Here is a 10,240-nt window from a genome sequence, read left to right on the forward strand (position 1 = left end):
TGCTGTCGTGTGGTACACGGAACAGTTCTCAAAGAGAAACTGGACCGAGACAAATTTGTGGGGTATGAGTTGATCTATATATAGCGTTAAGAGGGCTCCCAGATGGCTTCAGAATTTTACTCTATCACGTGACCTTATTAGGGGCCGTGATTGGTCAGTTTGCGTTCTGGCGGGAAAGGTTCGAAGAAGTTGCCGATTCGAATAATAATCAGTCACGTGATGACAAGGAATGGGTTCTCTACTACGCTCGCATTTATTTATATTTAAATGAGAAGATTGTATGTAATGGCGATAGTAGTTTGTATCTAATGGCAGGAGGTAGTTTCACTACATATATATATTTGTCCCCCCATCACTGCTTGATGACTTGTGTTGGTGTGTTTACATCCCCATAGCTTAGCAGTTTGGCAAAGAGACCGGTACAATAAGTACTAGGCTTTAGATTATTAGTCCTGAGGTCAATTTATTCAACTAAAAAAAAACATTTAAGATTATTGTCTCAATTTGATCTAAATTCTCAAAACCGTTTCTTTATTTTCTTGCATTCCAGTTAAGACTTAGAATCAGAGATAAAAGAAACAATAACCTAAGGATGACTATTGTGTAGTGAAACTTTTTTAAAGAAAATAAGGAATTAATGATTTAAATGCTCCAAAATGAATATGAAATGTTTTGTGTTTCTGAATTTATGGAATTATCATTGCTTATTATTTGACTATTATATTTTTCTTACTTTAGGATGAAGAAAAGATCCTTGAGTACTATCTGGGTCACATGGAGTTGGTTAGTGGTTGCAGCGTGGAAGATTTATCATCGATGCATTGGGATCAACATGAAGCTTTCCCTCAGCTTGGCAGTTCCAGCATAATGTTATGTCAAGGACTATCAGAGTTATTAAATCTTCTCGCCAAAGATTTAGATATTCAATATAATGTTGAGGTCTGTGGATATTTTCTTTAGAAATAATAATTTTTTTTCTGGGATCAGGTGTGATGGTGTGAGTAAGAAGTGGTTTGGAGTTCAATCCCACTGTGTTGTACCTTGGGCAAGTGGCTTCTACTCTACCCCAGTATTAAGCAAAGCCTTGTGGACAGATAAAAAAATTAAGTAAATCAATAAAACAAAATATTTTCTCTGATTATTACCTGAAAGGATGAAAGTCAAAATTAACTTGCTGAGAGCAACTTTACCTTCCGTCCTTTAAAATATAATACTGGTCAAGTTCTGGGGTTGATTGTAACAGTGAAATCCCTTTCTCCTAATTTCAGGCCTTATGCCTATGCTAGAAACACCTGTTAAATTTATAGGTACCAGCATGGCTATTTGGTTGAGAAGTTTTCTTCACAACTATGTGGTTTTGAGTTCAGTCCCACTGTCTGGCACCTTAGTGAAATGTTTTATACTACAACCCCAAGTCAACCAAAGTCCTGTGAGTGGATCTGGTAAACAGGAACTAAAAGAACCCCATTGTTTGTGTGTGTAAGTGAGTGAATGGGCTTGTATTTCTTTGTAAGCAAAGGGTTCATTCATACAGTGTCATTTGTTTCCAGTCCTTGACATTAAATGTGTCCAGACTGCTTGTTATTTGTTAGACTGAGAGATTGTTATCCCACTTGGAAACAAGAAGGGCATCCAGCCAAAGAAAACTCTGTTCCAACATACTTACCTGACCCATGCACGCATGGAAAATTAGACATTAAAATGATGAAGATTATGCTAACAAGTGGGTTGGCTTGTGTAAATTTAAATGTTCATGTATGAATTGCTGGTACAAGAGGACATCTGTCTCATTCTACTGCTAACTCCTCACTCATGAAGTGGAAATGATACTTATTTTACAGCTAAGTAGACAAGAGCAAACAGAGTAACTAAGTTTGAAGTTATGTCTTTGTGGTCAACATAAATAAGGATTTAGTAGATAGAATTGATTAGCAAAAGCTGTCTCTCTTTTATTCCTATAAATGATCACTCAGTAAAACTTAATATGAATGTATGTTTTGTGGAAATGTGGCTTTATACAAATGTTAAATTTACTTTAACTTTGACTAAAACCTCTTTGACTTTCAGGTTGTAAAGATTGACTATAGTGAAGCTGATGTGATAGTGCATGCATCATCTGGAGCTGTTTTCCGAGCCAATAAGGTCTGTTCAATCACACTTTATGGCTTATTAGCTTTTTAAGTTAATTAGTCAACATTTCTAATTATTTAATCGTTATTTTTGTTTAATTACAGTTATTTGTAGCACTTTTGATTCTCAACCCAAAACTATTCATGATTTATTTATGAATTGACTTTAAACTCAACTTCAAATAGTTAATGTTGCCTTCTCTCTGTCTCTTTTCTATTTCTTTTTCAATAATTAGACTCATCTAAATTGAATAGGCAAAGCAGTCAGCTGGGACCCTAATGTACCGGAGAGAGGGATCAAATTATGATTGGTTAATATGTTAAAACGTGTTTGGTTAATGCTAAGGTGGTAGATTAGAAAAAGTGATAGAACAAATGCCAAAATACCTTTTAGTATTTGGTTATGTTGCTTTATATTTTGAGTTCAAATCCTACTGATTATCAACTTTGCTGTTCATCCTTACTAGGTTGATGTAATTGAGAATAGAAGTTTTTTTTAAAATTTTTACCCATTCACCAGACATCTTTGACTTTTAAAGCTATAAAATGGTCAACATTTAGTCGTTCTGAAACCTTGCATTGTTTTTTGTGGAACAGCTTCAATAATGACCCTTAGTTAGTTATTGTCCATTGAAGGTCATCTACAACCTTCGTCATCTTCAAGTATCATCTTAAACTAATAATTCATGGTTGTTACGAACAAACAATACTCAAACTCCTACTTGTTTAGATTAAAGTTTTGTTACCTGAAGCACTAAGCTATTCAGTCTTTACATTAATTATAAAAACATTATAGCATGTAATGTAGAGTAAATTACTCAAAGATGCTTTTACATGGAAAAAAGTTACAATCAGGTGAACATATTTAATACAGGGAACATTAAAAAGCTAGTTAGAAATATTTATACTGAGAGAATATAAAACAACATTTAATCAATGACTAATAATACGTTATTTCAGCAAGTACAGGAGACAACTCTTGACATGTTTCAGTCTTATTACAACCTTATTAGCAAATCAATAGATTTCACTGTACCTGCCAAAGTAGTGATAGGAGGGTCTATCAGTAAATATAGTGGTTAACTTTTGCCAGGTTTGTAATATTTATTTTTCCCTTCAACTTTACATTGTTAATAGGTTCCCATTTCTTCTCTATATAAAGCAACATAATTACATAATTATACAAAATGCAACCACAGAAACATTGGTATGTAAAGTAAATTGTGTTTTCTTCATTACCAGGTATTGGTTACAGTTCCCTTATCTGTGTTACAAAAAGATGTTATTGATTTTGTGCCTCATCTGCCAGTGGAGAAAACTAAAGCAATTAAGTCACTTGGTGCTGGTGTTATTGAAATGGTAAGTCTTGAGAATTAGAATTTTTTTTTTATGTTTCTTGCAAAGTAGGTGGGTGAGTGCAGAATCCTTTGAAGGATGAACAAAATTCCTTGTGGTATTTCTTTACATCTATAGGAAAACTAGAATTAACATTTAAGTTGTTATTATTTAATCCCTGTCAGAGATTTAGCTGCTATTTCTGTAAGGCTGAGTGAGCACAAAGAGTAGAGATTCTCAACATGGGAGGTACCACTGCCAAGGTGGTGCTGGGTATGTTGAAGGGGATGTTAGCCCTTAGGGGGCTATGAGGTGGGAGTGGGACAGTGAGGTAACATAATTAACATACTAGTTTTGTTTTTTTCATGCTTTTACTGATCACTGCATGTGTGTGTGTGTGTCTGTATGTATGTCTGTGTGACAGCTGTCATAGGAAATATCAGTTGACTGTGACCAGCAGTTCTTTGGATCATTGACTCAAAGCAGTGTGTGATATACAATAGAGTTTTGTTAACAAGGTTCTAAATTGGTGAATCCTGATGTTTATTTTTGTTGTTTGTAGATTTTTAGCTGAAATGTTTACAAGTTTCTAAACTGTTGTTGTTGTTGTTTAGGTTGTTTTGCAGTTCAAGAAGAACTTTTGGCGAGAGAAGGTGAAAGATGTCGATGTATTTGGTTATATTGCCTCTGATGAAAGCTGCCGGGGGCTGTTCAGTGTGTTCTATGATCTCTCAAAAGTCCAGGTGAGAATCAAGAAATTGTTCAACATGAATTTTTAATCTTTTTTTTTATATATATCATTTTCCATAATTTTAGACTTTGGAGACATTTTTATTTAAATCTTGTTTTTGCATTGTTAAGTGTTTCATTATTTTCAATTTTGAGTTCGGATAAATATTTTACTTTAAACATACATACCTACAGACAGACACACATGCTTTTTCTTGTATTAATTATACTTTTTTTTATTATTATTTTGTCCCTTGTCAGAAATCTGGCAAAGAGACTCACGTTTTAGTGACCTATATTGCTGGAAATGGTCTGAAAAAAGTGATGGGTAAATCAAGTGAAGAAATTGTACAAGCATGTACGGATGTCTTGAGTAAGCTGTTCCCAGAACAGGTTAGTATTTATAATTAGAGGGACCAGCTATCCGAATTGACAGTACCTCCACTACTAACTTGGTCACCCAGATAACGGAAGTTATCTACTACCTCTATCTTACCCCACTAGCAGTTGATGGAGTCTATTTTCTCTACATTTTCAGTGTTTGTTGTACCTGTGCACCTTCCACACACAAAAATTGTTGGACAAAGGAGAAAGAGCAGCTCATGATATGTGATAGCTCTCCTGTGGTTATGTAGTAACAGAGGGTTTGAAATGGAAATTGTTACCGTAAAGGGTATTATAAATGTGGATGACTGTTTTTGCTTTGGGTCCCTATTGCAACAGTTTAGTTTCACTTCTCCTCGCTGACAGTGGTCTGTACACAAATTGCCTGTGCACAAATTAATATTGAATAAGTTTTTTATGCATGTGTATCTATTAAATTTGAAAGATCTTGTCTGTAATATTAATATTTTGAGAACTAACCAACGTATGGTGAGCTATCCTGTTCAACTGCATTATTTACCGAGGACATTCAACTCTTTCATGTTTCATTCACCTAATATTTTCAGTGGTCCTATGTTTCAGAAAAACTCAGTTTATTTGATGTGAAATATGTTATTATTAGATGGTATTTAAAATAAGTGTGTATTTATTACAAATTTAATAAATCATAATAAACATGATGCCTAAAGAATTTTTGAAAAATCAAAGCATTTGTTGTTCAGATTACTCTGTCAAATGTAATGCTTATTTATTCCCATTGGGCATGTCTTAATGTTGGTTTAGAGCAACATAAATCTTAAGATATCATTCATGTTATGAGATTTTTATTGAGTACAAAATATCCCATTATATCAATATCTAAAATATTTTTATCAGAAGAAAGTCTTTTCAAATATTTTTGTTTTGGCTGCAGAAAATCCCAGAACCTGAGCAGTATTACACAAGTCACTGGCAGAAAGAAAGTTCCAATCGTATGTCTTACAGTTATGTCCCGGTTGGTGTAGATGCATCTGTATACACACACATTGCACAACAGCTCCATGACAAGATTTTTTTTGCTGGAGAAGTAAGTACTACATTTTCATGTTGCGATAACCTTGTTTTTGTAAAAGATATTTGCCTAGTTTAACCCTATCGTGATCATATTTTCAATGAAATATACTGCCTGTGTGTGTTTCATTTAGTTTTTAAAATAATCAAGAATTTGGAAGATATAGTAAAATAACGTTTTCTATATTTATTTGTTGTTTGGAACATAATTTAACAGAAGCTTCTTTGATAAAATTATGACAGAAGGTTTTAATTTAAAAATAAAGGCAAGATTATTGCAGTAATAAGTTCAGTTATTGGGTGAAGGAGTGGGGACCAGGAAATAACATTTTAAGTTACAGGCTCTTAGATGGAGTGTAGAAAATTGGTGTGTTGAAGTAATTGCTGATGGAAATTATTAAATACAACAAACTCTCTTGTAAATTTACTGTTTATTTTTCTTAATGATGCAGGCCTTAATCACTTTCTTTGACTTCTTAATCTTAACTTTAATATAAATATGAACACTTTATAGAATGGACGGTTTTGTATTGTGTATTCAGAATTAGTCTCACTACTTTCCCTTCACCTCCATCTCCACTTCCCTTTCGTAATCTCACAAACTTAACCCATCCACTCCCCCTATCCAATCCTTGGCTCCACTTATATGCATTTCTCTGTAACTTGAATGTACCCATTGTTCACATCTTCAACATCTCCCCACCTCTCTCTCTCTCCAACTGAGGTTGCCTTGTATCCCCTTTACTGCAAGGCACCTATTTCTGACCTCTGTTCATATTCATACCAGGTGGTCAGGCAGCTATACCAGTTAGTGTCTATCATTATCCAGTATCTTTGTGATGCTATTTCTATTGAAACACATTACCTGTGTGTTTGAATTAATTTTTAAAATAATGAAAATATGGATAAATTTGGCATACTGGTTTTTCTCAAAAATGCTTTACATGTAGAATTATGATCCGTTTCAATATAGATATGGATATTTTAAAATGAACAATCTTATCTCATAGAACTAGATGAACAGTCTTAGATTCATTGCTGTCTTAAGATTTAAATCATTGTTACTTCCTTTATAAATAGTCTTTCATGAATAATTATGGACCAAAGTTTCAATTTAAATATGAACACTTGAAAACAAACAATTTCATAACATAGAACTGGTGGAGCAGTCTTAGCTTTGTTGGTATCAAATTACTGAGTTATTTCCTTTTATAAGTAGTTGTTAATTGTTTAAAAATATATTTCAGGCCACCTGCCGACAGTTTCCACAGTCACTGGCTGGTGCTTATTGGAGTGGATTGAGAGAGACTGAAACAATTCTGAAGTGTTTTGATCAATGACCAGCCAACAATCAACTTCCTTTGGATCACCTCTACTGACTTTCTCTTTGATTTCATTCTGTGCATGATGTTTAATGAAATTCTCCTCGTTTGTTGCCTTGTCAGTCTCTCCACAATAAGCCAACATTTCTGTTAAAACACTTGGCTGTACTGTTATAAATTTCTGATCTAATACACTTGTTATTCATTTATTACAAACAACTGTACACTCATCATTATTCTATATAAATTATTATTATTATCATTTTATTTTATTTTATTTCATATATATATATATATATATATATATATATATATATATATATTGTTGCCATTTTGGCATTTTAAAATAAAGAATTGTTGAGCCATGGTATTCCATGGAATTTCCAAAATTTTTTTTAACCTTTTTGAAAGAATATGAAGCTGTATGGAAATGAGACATGAAGCATCGGATATATAGGCATATAGGCTATCTGCAAAGGCTGGAGAGACATGAATTGTGTACAATTAATCATTGGATTTTTCGCGTTAGCTTGCACGACAGCAGACCTCGAATAAGATGAGAAAGTGTTAGGAACATCAAAGGCTTCCATCAGCCAATGATACTAGAAAATCAACTGTGCCTGGATGTTTATGTCAGAGTTCTACCAGCCAATAATACTGGAGAATCAACTGTGCTGGTACGGCTGTGTGAGTCAGTAGATAGTGACTGCTGGGTGAATTGAGGGTACCAGTGGTAGAAGTTTGTTGATGTTCTTGACTCCCAGGTGAATATTAAACAAGCAAATTTATGATCATGATCAAAGTGGTTCCAATTGTGACCATCCCATCTTTTTATTACTTGTAGCAGTGGTTCTGCACTGGGGTCCATATAAGATTTTGTTGTTAAAATTTATGAGCAATAAATTGATTATACTTTTACCTTACACAGAATATTTTAACAATTTTTTGTTTAATTATAAAAATATAATTGGATTTTTTTAAACCATTGAATGGCTTGATACATTCGAGAGAGCCCTAAGGAAATCACAGATAGCTCTGCATCAATTCTTAAGAGTATACTGTGTGACACCAAATCCAAACACACCAGCAGGTATGTCACCAATTGAGCTGGTGTTTGCTAGGAAAATAAAATCAGTCTTTTGACAAATTACTACCTGGTAAGAAAAGAAAAATTGCAATGGATAAGACAGCAAGATATTTCAAAATTGGTGAAAATGTATTTGTTAGGGCATATAAGAACAGAAAACAAAGTTGGGAAGATGGCATGATTACCAAATGTATAGGAAAAATGCTATACTTGATAAAAGGAAAGAATGAGTTATACAAGAGACACATAAACCAACTAAAAAAAAGATTTGTTGAGAGCGAACCCAAGAGAATGGAAGAACTCAATGGAGTGGTTATATGATACTTTTCCAGTACCAACACCACTACAAATAATTGAACCCAGACGCACAAGTGAAAGAAAAAGAAAATGTCTGGAGTTCCTGGAAGTGGATGCTAAATGAAAAAAATATTAAATGTGTAGCTGTATGAAAAAAAAACTCAAAAAAGGGAGGTAGGGTGACGAAAAATTCATTGCTAATAAAAGAGGTAAGATTACACTCCCTAAGAAAAAAGAAAAACTTAAAAGGGAGATGATATAGTAATAATGGAACACCCCTCCTACATGAATGGTATGTGTTAGTCATAAATACTGTGTTGTAGTGTCGGTCATTACATAGTCATGTCTTTACTTGTCTAACTAACTATACTGCTATACAGGAGTGGGCGTTATAACTCTGACAGAGGATTACAACACACTCCATAATAAATTTCAATTGCTGAGATACACCCCATTTTTTTTCCTTTTTACAGAAATTAATCAGTAATTAATCAGAAATTAATCAGTAAAATGAATGTTATTTTCATTACATGAGTAATTTTAATTAAATTATTAGCCACTTATTCACATAACTACTATGATGATTATGTGTAATACATATCCCAGTTTTGGGGGTCAAAATTTTCTTAAAACCTTTAAAATCCCATATATAACATGCATTGTTGCACAACTGTTACAAAAGTGGATAATCTAATATATTAGTTTTTATCTTTTTATATATAAGATATTGATCAAATCAAAAATAATCTAAGTAAATAAGAAATCCTTATTACATAAACATGTAAGGCGAAAATACATCTGAATATTATATAAGGTATCGAGCTGGCAAAATTGTTAGCACATCAGACAAAATGCTCAACAGCATTTCTTCCAGCTCTTTATATTCTAGTTCAAATGCAGCTAAGGTCAATAAAATAAGTACCAGTTGACCACTAGAGTCAATGTAGGCTCACCCCCCCCCCCTCACACACACACACATACACACACCCAAAATTACTGGCCCTGTGCCAAAATTTGAACCCATTATACTCCACCCTAATTTTAATCTTGATTTTGAAATGGAAAAAGAGTGTAAGGTGCAGGCATGGTTGTGTGGTTTCAGGTTCAGTCCTTCTACTGTAGCCCCAAGCAAGTTAATACATTATGAGTGAATTTGGTTGACAAAAACTGAGTAGAAGCTCATCATATATGTCATGTGATCACATGACTGACCAGACTATCAGATGTTGTTAGACATCATTTGTCACAATGTGATTTACATTGTTTTCACCTTCAAATGATACCACCCCACTGGCTCGTCAAGCAGGCCCGCATTCTCCCACTTGATTGGAAGGGGAACTGGCATAACATGAAATAAAATGTTTTGTTCAAGAACACAAAACTTCCTGGTCCAGGAATTGAACCCATGATCTAGCAATAAATAGCCTAACCACTAGGCCATATGCCTTCACACTTACACGCATACATATATACAAGGGTATGCTGAAAAGTTCCTGGCTTTAGGTAAAAGAAAACACAGGAGGATCAATTAATTATGATTTTATTTAACATATTCCCCTCCCAGTTTCACACACTTAATGCACATGATATCTTTCGGGCGAGTTCGTTGCCAGTGCCCCTGGGCTGGCTCTTGTGTGGGTGGCGCATGAGGTGTTTCGAGCGGATCGTTTGCCAGTGCACCCCGGACTGGCTCATGTACGGGCGACATATGAAATCTTTCGAGCGGGATCGTTGCCAGTGCCCCTGGACTGGCTCATGTGTGGGCGACACATGATATCTTTCGAGCGGGATCGTTTGCCAGTGCCCCCAGACTGGCTCAAGTGCGGGCGACACATGATATCTTTCGAGCGGGATCGTTGCCGGTGCCCCTGGGCCGGCTTGCGGGTGACACATGAGGTTTTTCGAGC

General features: G+C 34.6%; 1 protein-coding gene across 3 annotated transcripts in view; it reads left to right on the plus strand.

Moving 5' to 3' along the window:
* The window catches only part of LOC106867282 (lysine-specific histone demethylase 2), a 30,599-nt gene extending 23,388 nt beyond the window's left edge, over positions 1-7,211 (plus strand). For all 3 annotated transcript variants that reach the window (XM_052966118.1, XM_014912118.2, XM_052966117.1), the window contains exons 14-20: positions 739-939; positions 2,068-2,142; positions 3,372-3,488; positions 4,079-4,207; positions 4,455-4,586; positions 5,491-5,643; positions 6,875-7,211. In XM_052966118.1, the coding sequence (XP_052822078.1) occupies positions 739-939; positions 2,068-2,142; positions 3,372-3,488; positions 4,079-4,207; positions 4,455-4,586; positions 5,491-5,643; positions 6,875-6,967 (900 nt within the window). In that variant the 3' untranslated portion in view covers positions 6,968-7,211. The remainder of the gene's footprint in view (positions 1-738; positions 940-2,067; positions 2,143-3,371; positions 3,489-4,078; positions 4,208-4,454; positions 4,587-5,490; positions 5,644-6,874) is intronic.
* The last annotated feature ends 3,029 nt before the right edge of the window (positions 7,212-10,240 follow it).

The sequence above is a fragment of the Octopus bimaculoides genome, chromosome 3 (genome assembly GCF_001194135.2).
Source record: "Octopus bimaculoides isolate UCB-OBI-ISO-001 chromosome 3, ASM119413v2, whole genome shotgun sequence".
Lineage (NCBI taxonomy): Eukaryota > Metazoa > Mollusca > Cephalopoda > Octopoda > Octopodidae > Octopus > Octopus bimaculoides.